At 46.3% G+C, this 15,437-nt stretch overlaps 1 protein-coding gene across 2 annotated transcripts in view; it reads left to right on the plus strand.

Moving 5' to 3' along the window:
- The window catches only part of SPG11 (SPG11 vesicle trafficking associated, spatacsin), a 103,418-nt gene that overhangs the window by 43,303 nt on the left and 44,678 nt on the right, over positions 1–15,437 (plus strand). For both annotated transcript variants that reach the window (XM_073568981.1, XM_073568982.1), the window contains exons 13-20: positions 1,774–1,845; positions 1,917–2,050; positions 2,130–2,290; positions 10,886–11,099; positions 11,355–11,543; positions 11,778–11,881; positions 11,974–12,119; positions 12,198–12,362. In XM_073568981.1, the coding sequence (XP_073425082.1) occupies positions 1,774–1,845; positions 1,917–2,050; positions 2,130–2,290; positions 10,886–11,099; positions 11,355–11,543; positions 11,778–11,881; positions 11,974–12,119; positions 12,198–12,362 (1,185 nt within the window). The remainder of the gene's footprint in view (positions 1–1,773; positions 1,846–1,916; positions 2,051–2,129; positions 2,291–10,885; positions 11,100–11,354; positions 11,544–11,777; positions 11,882–11,973; positions 12,120–12,197; positions 12,363–15,437) is intronic.

The following is a 15,437-nucleotide window of genomic DNA, read 5'->3' on the forward strand; positions in this document are numbered from 1 at the left end:
ATCGAAACAATTGAATCTGGCAGGGTCAGTTTCACTTATTTTATTTTTTAATATCACTATTTCTCATTTAAAAAAATATTTCCCTGTTTAGCAATCCCTTTAATGCCACAGTTTTCTCTCTCTCTCTCTATATACCGAAATCCTGCGTTGCTGATTGGTCGCGGCCGCCATGCCTCGACCAATCAGCGACAGGCGCAGTCCTCAATTAGAAGGACGCACGCCACCGCTATGGTCGGGAGATCAGCGACTAGCGCCGCTCATCTCCGGGTGCACGGGCATCAGCGGCGACGCAGCCGGGAGCTGACCGGCTAGCGGTACCCAGGGTCCAGAGGAGAGGAGAGTCCTCCGGACCCTGGGTACCATAAACGTGTAAAAAATAGAATTAGAATAAAGAGTGATATACTCACCTTCCGACGGCCTCCGGACTTTTTCTCTCCTCTCCACGCTCCCGGCATCTTCCGTTCCCTGTAAGGCTTTGCGCCAAAGACCGCTGATGACGTTGCGCTCTCGGGAGAGTGACGTCAGCAGCGGTCTTTGGCGCAAAGCATTACTGGGAACGGAAGATGCCGGGAGCGTGGAGAGGAGGGACATAGTCCGGGGGCCGTCGGATGGTGAGTATATCACTTTAGAATCTGGCCAGCAGCTAGTTAAAATGATAAATAACATTGTTTCTGAAATACAACATTTTATTACACAATCCCAGGAGAGCGTTGTAGTCTTGATTGCACAATTTCAGTTATTTGGTCTTCCTTAAAGGAAACCTGTCACCCCCCAGGGTGTTTATCAGTTGAAGAGCCACCTTCAGCAGCACTAAGGCTGCATTCTGTGAAGGTGGCTCCTCTTTTTCTGACCCCTAGTAATGCTGAAATATCGACTTTTATAAATAGCTCCTCATACCTGTAATGTGTCCCATAGGTATGATGTGTCCCCCTGTATCGGCTGCCTACCATCCGTCCATCATGCCTGTCCGGTGTCTCGGCGCCGCCCACATCTGTCCATCATGATGCCCCTGTGTGTCGCTGCCTGGTACATGGTAGGCGGCTGACACCTTCACAGAATGCAGCCTTAGTGCTGCTGAAGGTGGCTCTTTAACTGAAAAACGCCGTGGGGGGGGACAGGTTCCCTTTAAACTTATTGGTTTATATAGGCAAAGCAAGTGGAGAAAATGAGATTACTCCATGCCATGACCCAGTTGTATGCCCCTGATGTGGAAGGCGTCACCAAAATTACTGGGATTTCTTTACTGCTAGTCTGCTGGGTCTATCTCCAGTTGGTTGAGAAATCTTATTTTCAGGAAACCAGATAAGATGCACTTCATAGAATCATAGAATGGTTGAATTGGAAGGGACCTCCAAGGTCATCGGGTCCAACCCGCTCCCCAAAGCAGGATTCACTAAACCATCTCAGACAGATGTCTGTCCTGCCTCTGTTTGAAGACTTACATTGAGAAATCACCACCTCTCGTGGCAGCCTGTTCCACTCATTGATCACCCGCATTGTCAAATAGTTTTTTTCTAATATCTAATCTGTATCTTCTCCCTTTTTGAGTAATTTCTACTTAATTTTCGTTTGTTGCCTGCATATCATTAAACATATTGAGTGTTCTAATGGCCCCTCCAACTTATAGAGAAGCATTGCAGAATGTGTACGTGTGCTCTACGCTCACTCCTAAGTGTGAAAAAACAGCTTGATATTTCTGTATTATGGCACCAGACTTATGGGTTCTCAATCTACCTATGCCTCATAATATTAATGCTTAAATCTTTATTTCAGGGCTATTCCAGATGGGACGAACTTCATCGTATATGTTTGCACACATCGGATGTAGGAGTCCGAACGCTCTTGGTGTGTATGGTGTATTGCTGCTTTGCCAGTTTGAGCTTGGGGATGGCTGACCTCAAAGTGTCTCGTTTTAGGTTGATCTGCTGCAGAAAGAAGGACTTTTTTCAGAACAGCAACAACAAGCGATCCGCACAGTATGCAGACTAGAGGAACTGTATGGCAGTGGGTGCCAGATTACTGACGAGAGGAAAAGAGTGGCTAACCCTAGGTAATCTAACTGTGCTGCTCGACTGTACAGTACAGCCCGTAACGGGAACATTGATTGTGGGCTATGATATGTCTTCCAGGCCTTCATGGGGAATCTCTGCTACGTCTCCAGAGGTGAAGACGCTGCAAGGTGCACTGACTGCTCTGAGAGAAGAGCCGGAGGTAATGCTTCTGCATTGGGCTAAGGACTGGGACTATGGGACACAGGAGTCACTTTTACTGCCATGGAGAAAAAACACAAGTGAGTGTGAGAATTTATCTGTGAACGTGTATTACTTGAAGGTTATATAATTGATTACCATTTTAATTCTGGTCCATTTTATGGCTGTAAACAATTCTGATGTATGGAGACTAAGGCATTGTCTCAATACACCATTAGGTAATGCAGCGTTGTAGGACCGCCCACTGGACTATCAGTGACTGACAGCTCTATTTCTATAAGTCTGCGTGCAGAGATAGCTTTCAGTCACTGATAGGACCGCCCACTGGGCTACAAATCCCAGAACGAGCAGACGATTAAATGATGAAAACACGTTATACTGAATCTTTTCTCATGAAATTATGTATTCATTTGCTCAGCTCCTCCTGCTCTATAACATGGTGTCTGCAGATTGGACTGCATTTTCATAATGACAGGTTCCCTTTTAAAGAGAATCCATCAGCACAATTTTGTAATGTGTAAAGTAAAGACATGGCTGTAATGGAGCTGTACTACTGATTATATTGATACCTTTGGTGAGGAAAACTGCTTTGTTGGTCTTTAATCAATATTTGAAATTTTCTTCTGATTAGATTTTGGTGCGCAGGGGCCAGACTGTGCACCAGGTCTTCTTTCCCTTGCCTGTGATTCCATGCTGCCTCTGGCCTTTTAACCCCTTCCTGACATCCGACGTACTATCCCGTCCACGGTACCCGGGCCCGTATGACCGTGGACGGGATAGTACGTCGGGCCCTTTAATGCGATACCGCGACTAAAGTCGCGGTGATCGCATTAAAATTCCGACGCCATCTCACCTTAGAAAAGATGGCGTCGGCATCCCGGGCTGCGATCCCGCCCCCCCGGCATCCAGAGCGCTGTGATTGTCTGTTCAATTTTGAACAGCCAATCGCAGCGTTTCTCATTGTTTCAGCCAATCAGCTTGGCTGAAACAATGATGTCCTAGGCGGGGATCGAGTACCGATGTACTCGATCCTAGAGCCGGTGCCTGGCAACGGCAAAAAGCACCCGGATTGGCGCGATCGCTGATCTGATCGATCGAGCCAATCGCAGTGCACAGCGGCGCTATATCGCCGCTGTGCCCTGCCAGTACCGGCCAGGATCGGTGCTATATTAGCACCGATCGTGCTGGAGCCTGATGCAGGCCCAGCAGGGCCTGCAGGAGTTGGCTGGCACGATCGATTAGATCGGCGATCGCGCCAACCACAGGGCACAGCTGCGGTCACCATGTGACCGCTCTGTGCCCTGCTGGTGACCTGGGCATGACCTGCCTAGTAATCGGAGCTGTGAGCTCCGATTCTAGGCAGTTGCCATGGTCACCAGGCAGATCAGGGATTGGTGGGATCGATGTAATCATTCGATCCCACCAATGACAGGTCACAGCAGCGATGTGACCGCTCTGTGACCTGCCCCCTGACCTGTCTCTGACCTGTCTGACCTGTCTGCAGGGGTCCTCGCTCTAGCTGAGGATTCCTGCAGAGAGGTCGGACGCAGCAAGAGCTCCTGTGCTGGGTATTGTGGTGCCACAGCTTGTAGCATCACAATCCCTGCAGAAGAAAGAAGAAGAAGAAGAAAGAAAACTACAATTGTAAGTGTTAATTGATCCCTGATCCCCTGCCCAATCTATCTTCACCCCCCCAATCTATCTTCATCCCTCCACCCCCCCTCTTACCCCCCTCCACCCCACTTTTGCGCCACCTCCGTGCGCAGCTGGCGAGCGTTGATCGGTGACGCAGTTCACCGATCAACACTCGCGCTCGCTTTTTTTTCCTTAGCCCCCTTTGCGCCACTTCCGTTCACACATTCCGCAGCCGCAAAAGTTGGATAAGTGACACACGTCACTTATCCAAGCTTGTGCCTGCCGTTTTTCATTTTTTTCACCCCCCTTTGTGCCACCTAACTACAACCCTAACTGTTGATCCCTGCCCAATCTATCTTCATCCACCCCAATCCCCCCATCCCCCTTCCCCCTATTTTTACCCCCCTCCACCCCACTTTTGCGCCACCTCCGTGCGCAGCTGCCGAGCGTTGATTGGTGACGCAGTTCACCGATCAACACTTGAGCTCGCTTTTTTTTCCTTAGCCCCCTTTGCGCCACTTCCGTACACACATCCCGCAGCCGCAAAAGTTGGATAAGTGACACACGTCACTTATCCAAGCTTGTGCCTGCCGCTTTTCATTTTTTTCACCCCCCTTTGTGCCACCTAACTATAACCCTAACTGTTGATCCCTGCCCAATCTCTCTTCATCCACCCCAATCCCCCATCCCCCTTCCCCCTATTTTTACCCCCCTCCACCCCACTTTTGCGCCACCTCCGTGCGCAGCCGCCGAGCGTTGATTGGTGACGCAGTTCACCGATCAACACTTGAGCTCGCTTTTTTTTCCTTAGCCCCTCCGTACACACATCCCGCAGCTGCGAGACTTGGATAAGTGACACAGTTCACTTATCAGAGTTTGCCGTTTTCCTTTTTTTTTTTTTTTTCCACCCCCCCTTGCGCCACCCCGTGCGCACATCCAGCAGCCTAGTTTTGATAAGTGACACTTATCAGCTAGGGCCTGCTGTTTTAGACTTTTTTCCACAGCTTTTTCTTTACAGAAAGTTTACACCAATCACTCCCCCCCCCCCCTCACGTACACATACAGTTTTCAATAAAGTGTACACCCAAGCACCATATTTACACAAAAATGTCATCAAATTCATCCCAACAGCGCTATTCAGTGGAGGAGGCATATGCTTTACTTGCCTCCGAAACTGATAGCGATTTGGATGACGATCCGACTTTTCTTTATTTTTCGGATTCTTCATCCTCTTCTTCTTCCTCTTCCCCCTCCTCATCTTCCTCCTCGGGTCCTGCGGAACCGCCACGCAGACGCTCCAGGACAGAAGATGAGGCAGCGCCCACCATGCCCGCAGCTGACCCAGTGCTCCCCGTATGGACCTCGCCCCCCGAAAATTACGAGCCACTGATTCCTGATTTTGTGGCAGAATCAGGAATCAAGTTTGACACCACCGGCCTCACAGAAATTGACTTTTTCAAAGTCTTTTTCTCTGAGGATTTTGTTAACCTCATGGTGGAGCAAACTAATTTGTACGCTCGTCAATTTTTGGAGCAAAACCCGCGTTCAACATTTTCAAACTGGTCTCCTGTAGACGCAGTTGAAATGACGCAGTTTTGGGGCCTGGTCCTCCATATGGGGATACTGAAGAAGCCGGAAATTCGGCAATATTGGAGTGTTGATATTTTATACAACACTCCAGTGTTCCGAATGGTCATGGCCCGGACGCGGTTTGAGGCCATCCACAAGTTTCTGCATTATACTGATAATGCAGCGTGTCCCGCACAAGATGACCCCAACTTTGACCGTCTGTTCAAAGTTCGGCCGGTCATCGAACACTTCAACAAAAAGTTTGCTGAAGTGTACGTGCCCCAAAGGGACATCTGCGTGGATGAGTCCTTGGTTCACTTCAAGGGAAGGCTGCGATTCCGTCAATACCTGCCCAGTAAGAGGGCCAGGTACGGAATCAAACTCTAGAAGTTGTGTGAGAGTACCTCAGGGTACACCCACAAGTTTAGAGTTTACGAAGGGAAGGACACCCGGATTGAACCCCCTGAGTGTCCTCCTTTCCTGGGAGTGAGTGGGGAAATTGTGTGGGATTTGGTGCACCCACTGCTGGATAAAGGTTATCACCTCTACACTGATAACTTTTATACCAGCATCCCACTCTACAAATCCCTCTCTGAGCGACGTACCGCAGCCTGCGGTACTGTCCGCAAAAATCAGAGAGGCCTCCCGAAGACGCTACTTGGGCAGATGCTCCGAAAAGGTGATAGCAGAGCCCAATGTAGCGACCACCTGCTGGTGGTCAAGTACAAGGGCAAGAGAGATGTCCATCTCTTGACCACCATACATGGTGATGGCAGTACCCTCTGCACTGTACGGGGTACCTCTACACAGGTCCTCAAACCGATATGTGTAGTGGGGTACAACAAAAAAATGGGGGGAGTTGATCTCTCTGATCAACTCCTCCAACCGTACAATGCATTGAGGAAGGCCAAGGTGTGGTACAAAAAGCTGGCCGTGCACATCGTCCAAATGGCAATGCTCAACGCATTCCTGCTGTCACAATGTGCATGTCCCAGCGATACGGCGTACCTTCATTTCCAGGAGGTAGTGGTTAAGGCCATGATTTTTGGCGCTCAGGAAGGAGCGGGCCCCAGTACTTCAGGAACTGAAGGTGCTCGTATTGTCCCAGGTCAGCATTTTCCGGGGGTGGTCCCGCCAACCCCAAGAAAAGGTAAGCCGCAAAAAAGGTGTCGAGTGTGTTACAAAAAAGGAATACGCAGGGACACCACTTACCAGTGCAACACCTGCCCCGAAAAACCTGGCCTGTGCATGAAGGATTGCTTCAAATTGTACCACACCTCCATGCACTACTAATTTACATTAGATTAGTTGGGGGCACATCTAGATTTGTTCATTGGGGGTCTAGTATCCAAAATGATGTCATATGTGGGTTTTTTTCCTGTTTAGGCACATCAGGGACTCTGCAAATGGAACATGACGCCAGCAGACCATCAAAGTCTGCATTCCAAAACAACACTACTTCCCTTTCGAGCCGCAACGTGTGCCTAAACAGTTTTTTCCCACATGTGGGGTACCAGAGTACCCAGGACAAATTGGACAACGACTTTTGGGGTCCAATTTCTCCTGTTACTCTTGGGAAAATTAAAAATTGGCGACTAAATGATCATTTATGTGGGAACAAAACAGGATTTTATATTTTCACGCCTGGGCATTATAATCTTTAGTGAAACACTTGGGGGTTCAAAGTGCTCACCACACATCTAGATAAGTTCCTTAGGGGGTCTAGTTTCCAAAATGGGGTCACTTATGGGGGGTTTCTACTGTTTAGGAACATCAAGGGCTCTGCAAATGGAACATGACGCCCGCAGACCATTCCATCAAAGTCTGCTTTCCAAAACGTCATTACTTCCCTTTCGAGCCCTGACGTGTGCCCAAACAGTAGTTTTCTCCCACATGTGGGGTATCAGGGTACTCAGGACAAATTGAACAACAACTTTTGGGGTCCAATTTCTCCTGTTACTCTTGGGAAAATTAAAAATTGGGGACTAAATGATCATTTATGTGGGAACAAAACAGGATTTTATATTTTCACGCCTGTGCATTATAATCTTTAGTGAAACACTTGGGGGTTCAAAGTGCTCACCACACATCTAGATAAGTTCCTTTGGTGGGTCTAGTTTCCAAAATGGGGTCACTTATTGGGGGTTTCTACTGTTTAGGAACATCAAGGGCTCTGCAAATGGAACATGACGCCCGCAGACCATTCCATCAAAGTCTGCTTTCCAAAACGTCATTACTTTCCTTTCGAGCCTTGACGTGTGCCCAAACAGTAGTTTTCTCCCACATGTGGGGTATCAGGGTACTCAGGACAAATTGAACAACAACTTTTGGGGTCCAATTTCTCCTGTTACTCTTGGGAAAATTAAAAATTGGGGACTAAATGATCATTTATTTGGGAACAAAACAGGATTTTATATTTTCACGCCCGGGTGTTATAAACTTCTGTGAAGCCCTTGGGGGTTCAAAGTGCTCACCACACATCTAGATAAGTTCCTTAGGGGGTCTAGTTTCCAAAATGGGGTCACTTGTGGGGGGTTTCCACTGTTTAGGCACATCAGACGCTCGTCAAACGTGACATGGCGTCCGATCTCAATTCCAGCCAATTTTAGGTTGAAAAAGTCAAACGGGGCTCCTTCCCTTCTGAGCCCTGCCATGTGCCTAAACAGTGGTTCCCCCCCACATATTGGGTATCAGCGTACTCAGGACAAATTTGACAACAACCTTTGGGGTCCAATTTCTCCTGTTACCCTTGGGAAAACAAAATATTGGGGACTAAATGATCATGTTTGTTGAAAAAATATGATTTTTTATTTTCACGCCCGGGTGTTATAAACTTCTGTGAAGCCCTTGGGGGTTCAAAGTGGTCACCACACATCTAGATAAGTTCCTTAGGGGGTCTAGTTTCCAAAATGGGGTCACTTGTGGGGGGTTTCCACTGTTTAGGCACATCAGACGCTCGTCAAACGTGACATGGCGTCCAATCTCAATTCCAGCCAATTTTAGGTTGAAAAAGTCAAACGGGGCTCCTTCCCTTCTGAGCCCTGCCATGTGCCTAAACAGTGGTTCCCCCCACATATTGGGTATCAGCGTACTCGGGACAAATTTGACAACAACCTTTGGGGTCCAATCTCTCCTGTTACCCTTGGGAAAACAAAATATTGGGGACTAAATGATCATGTTTGTGGAAAAAATATGATTTTTTATTTTCACGCCCGGGTGTTATAAACTTCTGTGAAGCCCTTGGGGGTTCAAAGTGGTCACCACACATCTAGATAAGTTCCTTAGGGGGTCTAGTTTCCAAAATGGGGTCACTTGTGGGGGGTTTCCACTGTTTAGGCACATCAGACACTCGTCAAACGCGACATGGCGTCCGATCTCAATTCCAGCCAATTTTAGGTTGAAAAAGTCAAACGGGGCTCCTTCCCTTCTGAGCCCTGCCTTGTGCCCAAACAGTGGTTCCCCCCCATATATTGGGTATCAGCGTACTCAGGACAAATTTGACAACAACTTTTGGGGTCCAATTTCTCCTGTTACCCTTGGGAAAATAAAAAAATTGTCGCTAAAATATTATTTTTGTGACTAAAAAGTTAAATGTTCATTTTTTCCTTCCACGTTGCTTCTGCTCCTGTGAAGCACCTGAAGGGTTAATAATCTTCTTGAATGTAGTTTTGAGTAGCTTCAGGGGTGCAGTTTTTAGAATGGTGTCACTTTTGGGTATTTTCTGCCATATAGACCCCTCAAAGTGACTTCAAATGTGAGGTGGTCCCTAAAAAAAATGGTTTTGTAAGTTTTGTTGTAAAAATTAGAAATCAAAACTGAAGGTGGCCGCGCTTATAACGCTGTGTAATGAATATATCACCCAAACTGAAAGTAGCAGTCAAACTTTAAAAACAGGCATTACTCACTGTTGCGAAGGCTAATTATGGCTGATCATGTCGCTCTTGTATTCACAATTGTTGGAAAGAAAAATCTCTAAACTAAAGCAAAAACAGGGAGCGTCCTCCCGTTTGCAAAAAAGAAACAGCTCCCCGCAAGAGAGCGCGTCCCCCTGGGCGGCAGACAGCCACGGCCGATGGCGCCGCCGAACAGTAGCGTGGTGAGCAGGGGGCGTGACTGGCGGGGGGCGTGAATTGTGGGTGGTGACGTCACCGTGCAAGAACCAATCCTGACGCGTTTCGGGGAAGCCATCCCCCTTCCTCAAAGGTAAGGTTCCAGTGGCAGATAGCACACTTAATTTGCCAGGTGTGCCAGCAGCTTATCTATTGACTGTGTATTTGCAGCGCCGGTGTGTTTTTGTCTTTTTTGCAAAATTAGAAATCGCTTGTCAAATTTTAACCCTTATAACTTCCTAACAAAAAAAAAATGTTGTTTCCCAAATTGTGCTGATGTAAAGTAGACATGTGGGAAATGTTATTTAGTAACTATTTTGTGTCACATATTTCTCTGTTTTAAGGGCATACAAATTCAAAGTTTGAAAATTGCAAAATTTTCAAAATTTTTGCCATATTTCTGTTTTTTTCATAAATAAATGCAAGTTATAGCGAAAATTTTTTACCACTAAAGTGAAGTACAATATGTCACGAGAAAACAGTCTCAGAATCGCCTAGATCCGTTGAAGCGTTCCAGAGTTATAACCTTATAAAGGGACAGTGGTCAGAATTGTAAAAATTGGCCCGGTCATGAACGTGCAAACCACCCTTGGGGGTGAAGGGGTTAATAACAAGTCACTGCTTTTTCAATGACCAGTCCCCTCTGTTTGACATCTCTTCAAACAGAGAAGGCAGGTGGAGGGGCATCACAGACAGGCAGGAGAATACTCAGGGCACAGTCCGGCCCCTGTGCACCGAAATCTAATCGGCAGAAAAATTCAAATACTGATTAAAGAACAACAACAAAGCGGATTTTCTCACCAAAGAGTCACTGTAATCCAGGGTTGTGGAGTCTGAGTTGGAGCCCATTTTGGTGGAGTCTGTGTCATGGAAATTGAGGAGTCGGAGGTTTGGCTTACCGACTCCACAGCTCTGCTGTAATCAGTATTATAGAGCCATTACAGCCATGTCTTTACTTTACAAATTACGATGACAGGTTATCTTTAAAACCGTTATCCACTAAACTTAAACATGTTGGTGTGACTGCAGTAGCCTTCTTCCCTTCACTGAGGTCAAGGAAATTGAATTTCTCGGTCGGGTGAGCTGAGGCCAGCAGCGTTCCTCTGTTCTTTTCTCTGTCTTGCAGTACAGCGATCTCTATATGACCCTCTCCTTTACTGCAAAGATGTTGTTCCTGCAGAGTGAATGCAATATTCTAATAAAAATCCAGGAACAAATGTTGTGGAGCAAAACATGGCTATGTCTGTGGCACCTCACGTGCTAATGTGATTGGCCATTCAGAGTGCAATGATTCACCTTCCTTCCGTGACTTTATTTAAAGGGAAAAGCCCATTCATTTCATTCTCATTTCTGTTTTCGCAGACATGTCTGATATCAGTCCAAAAATCCTTTGGCGCCATTTGACTCTGTGGCATGATTGGAAGCAAATTGTTTCTTGGATTAACAGTACAGAACAGCCTCAACAAAAGGGAGATGAAGAGCACCCCCCCTGGCCTCGCCTCAGTCCTGCAGTCATTGATGAGGATACCTTATGTTGCAGTTACACAAGACAGGAAATATTGGACCAATTATCAAGGTTTGCACAGAAGTGGTTTTTCTCTGTTCTAGACCCGTGCAATGATTGGGTTGCATCACCGTAAGATAAGGCCACGCTGGTATAGGTGCGGACATACTGGTGTGTACTCTGGCCGTACTGGGAGAGTATCGCTGTCTATTGGTTATAACTGAGAGTAGGATTAGTCCTGCTGTAATCATTATTTATATGCAGTTTCAGATTGCAAGTTTCTATATAATTTCTCTGCAGGCCATTAGTGATTTGTTTGTTTTTCAGGATGAACATTTTTATTCCCTCTGAGCTGGATGATTTTGAGAGTCATGTGGAACGTTTAGCCATAAGTGGAAGACTGATGGATCCGGCAGACGCTTCTCCAGGATGTCCAGATTTTCATAACCGCTTTATCATCTTGTGTGTTGAGCGTGGTCTCCAGTACATGCTGTACAGTTATCTAGATTGTCACAGGTAACGACTAATAAATTCCATTATTTTCCTTGTTTTTAACTGTGAAGTTAGTAATATGGCAATAAAATGCTTTTCTTTCATTCTCAAAACATTTGGCATCATGGAAAATAATGTATTTCAGTGACAGTCATCGTACTTGTGTGATCAGAGCAGCCTTGTAGTTCTTTCATTAGGTAATTCACAGATTGAATGACTATTAATGATGTCACTTACTGTGTGATCTGATATTCACAGATTAAACCCAGAATTGTGTTCTGCTTTAGCCGACACAACTTTACATGATACTTACCCGTGGTTTGGGTACTTGGTGCATAATCGACAACTTAGTGACCACACAGGTGAGATCTGTGACTCCTGTTCTGGCACTGCCATAGTGCTCATGCCTCCTTGATGTTGTCTAATTCCTAATGGTACGTTTCCTCACCATTAGATGCTGATCGGATGTTCCAGGTCAGCCTGTCCAATGCCCATATGCTGATGCCTGGTTGCCAGCCAAGTGTGAACAATATGCTCTTGGATGGGCATACGCTGCTTGCTCTGGCGACAATCATGTATGCCCCTGGCGGAATTGATGGGGTAATTCAGATCAATTTTACATAGTCCCTTCTTATTTAAGGTCTGCTGTATGTAATATTATTTTATCCTTCACCACAGATGATGAAGCATAGCGAAGAGCCCAACCTCTGCCAATGGAACGTGGACCTTCCATTATTGAAGATGGCGTTGACCCCCTATCCCAAACTAAGGGCAGCTCTCTTCTCTCAGCACCCATCTAACTGCGGCTCACCCCCTGATATTACACTCTACCATCTTCTTCAGGTACAGTGGGGAGCCTTTGTAAAACTGAAGACATTGAATATTAACGTTGTATACATAAATTTATGTTTTGTGAATTGAAAAATTATTTTCAAATAACATTTTCAGGAATTTGGATTTTAATTTTAATATTGTTACAACAGTGATACTACTCATATATATTAGCCAGAGCTACGGAGCGGCCATCATATATCACACTCACAAAGACATTGCTGCAGCTCAGACTTCTCCAACCCCCATCTATTAGCAATCAATGCTGGGAAAAAGCCATAACTTGACAATCCTGTAATGCAGGAATGTGCTGCGTCCTCTAGAGCAGGAGTAGCTTGTAAACTGCAGCTGTTAGCATCTATATGCACTAATGGATCATATGGACAGGGGTGTCATGAAGAAACAGTGCTTTTAACCAGTGGCGTAATTAGTCCTATGAGCCCTGGTGTAACATTTGGATCTAGGCACCCACAGTATGTTGGTCAGATGTACTCGCCCCTGTAATAATATCCCCGTCTTGGCCCCTATACTGTAATAAATAACCCCTTCCTATTATAATGCCCCCCATCCCGTAATAATAATCTTCTTCGTATGATAATGTCCACCATCCTGGCCCCTGTTCTGTAATAATGTCTCCCATCCTGGTCCACACTCTGTAATAATGTCCCCCCAGCTTGCCCTACAATCTGTAATGTCCAACATCCTGGGGCCTTCATGTAATAATGCCCCCCCATCTTGTCTCACATTATGTAATCATGTCCCCCATCCTGGGGCCTTCTTGTAATAATGTCCCCCACCTTGGCCCACGTTCTGTAATATCACGCATCTTAGAGCCTTCCTGTAATAATATCCCCATTTTGGCCCACATTCTGTAATAATTCCATGTGCTCTTCTCCAGTGCAATTAAAAATGAATGAATGAACGATTCTTCTTACCTGACCTCATTCCCGTGGCGAGCAATATCCACTTCCTTCTCCATAGCCGGTGCACACGGGTGATTGGCGCTGGCGCATGGTGGTAGCATCATGCGCCTCATAAGATGAGAATTGATTGACCGGCTGAGTGTATTGCGGTGCAGGGAGCCAGTGGTTCTCTGCTCAATAATAAATTACAGCTGAATTTGCTTCCGAGGACACACATTTGGCTCAAAAACGTCTCTGACTTCTTGGGCCAGTTGCACCCTCTGCTCCCGCAATTGTTACGTCCCTGCTATTAAGTCCTTGACATGGTCAAGGATGATTGAAACATTCTCTTTGTACATAATGTGCATATAGTAAAAATATTTTATTATATATCGTTAAATGGCAACTTGCAAAGTTGTGTCAGAGTGTGGCATTTATTATATTGGAGACACATTCAGGCTTAACCCCTTGAACGACTGCCGATACGCCTTTTAACGACAGTAGTTAAGGGTACTTAAACCACAGCGCTGTTAATTAACAGCGCTGGGAAAAAAGTGTATAGTGTCCCCCAGAGTCGGATTTTCTCCGGGGTCTCAGCCGCTGGGGGTAGCCGAGACCCCAGAGAACATGATTCGGGTTGGTTTTTACCCACCCTGCTTTTGCGATAGCCGTTATGAACCGTATAACGGCGACCGAAAAAAAAAAAAAAAAAAAAGAGCCGCGATTTTGCTTTCACTTTTCCTCCTGGTGGTCCTCGGACCCTCCTGCCTCCTCCGGTGGGCGCCACCATCTTGGTCCAGGAAGAAAATGGCGGTCACATGCGCAGTGCGCCCGCCGAATCGGCCGGCAGGCAGATTCCATTCATTCATTCAATGTACATTTTGATCACTGTGATAAACCCTATCGCAGTGATCAAAATAAAAAATTAGTAGATATACCCCCTCTTTATCACCCCCTTAGTTAGGGATATATAATGAAATAAAGAAAATATATTTATTTTCATTTTTCAGTTAGGGTTGGAATTGGGGTTAGGGTTAGAATTGGGGTTAGGGTTGGATTTGGGGTTAGGGTTGGATTTGGGGTTAGGGTTAGAATTGGGGCGAGGGTTAGAATTGGGGCGAGGGTTAGAATTGGGGCGAGGGTTAGAATTGGGGCGAGGGTTAGAATTGGGGCGAGGGTTAGAATTGGGGCGAGGGTTAGAATTGGGGCGAGGGTTAGAATTGGGGCGAGGGTTAGAATTGGGGCGAGGGCTAGAATTGGGGCTAGGGCTAGAATTGGGGCTAGGGCTAGAATTGGGGCTAAGGCTAGAATTGGGGCTAGGGCTAGAATTAGGGCTAGGGTTGGAATTAGGGTTGGAATTAGGGTTAGGGTTGGAATTAGGGTTGGAATTAGGGTTGGGATTTGGGTTAGGATTTAGGGTTAGGGTTGGGATTGGGGTTAGGGTTGGGCATAGAGTTGTGTTGGCATTAGGGTTGGAGCTAGAGTTGAGGGGTTTCCACTATTGAGGCACATCAGGGGATCTCCAAACGCAACATGGCGCCACCATTGATTCCACCCAATTTTGCGTTCAAAAAGTCAAATAGTGCTCCCTCCCATCCGAGCCCAGACGTGTGCCCAAACAGTAGTTTACCCCCAACATATGGGGCATCAGCGTACTCAGGACAAATTGCACACCAACTTTGGGGGTCAGATTTCTCCTGTTACCCTTGGGAAAATAAAAAATTGGGGGCTAAAAAATCACTTTTGTGAAAAAAGATTTTTTTTTTTTATTTTCACGGCTCTGCGTTATAAACTTCTGTGAAGCACTTGGGGGTTCAAAGTGCTCACCACACATCTAGATAAGCTCCTTGGGGGGTTTAGTTTCCAAAATGTGGTCACTTGTGGGGGGTTTTTACTATTTAGGCACATCAGGGGCTCTGCAAACGCAACATGACGCACGCAGAACATTCCATCAAAGTCTGCACTCAAAAATGGCGCTCCTTCCCTTCCGAGCTCTCCCATGCGCCCAAACAGTGGTCCCCCCCCCCCCCACACACACACACACACATATAGGGTATCGGTGTACTCAGGACAAGTTGCACAGCAACTTTTGTGGTCCAATTTCTCCTGTTAGCCTTGTGAAAATAAAAAATAGCGGGCTAAAAAAATCATTTTTGAGGAGAAAAAAAGATTTATTTTCACTGCT

Source organism: Dendrobates tinctorius, unplaced genomic scaffold (assembly GCF_039654945.1).
Source record: "Dendrobates tinctorius isolate UK_male_01 unplaced genomic scaffold, ASM3965494v1 ptg000022l, whole genome shotgun sequence".
Taxonomy (NCBI): domain Eukaryota; kingdom Metazoa; phylum Chordata; class Amphibia; order Anura; family Dendrobatidae; genus Dendrobates; species Dendrobates tinctorius.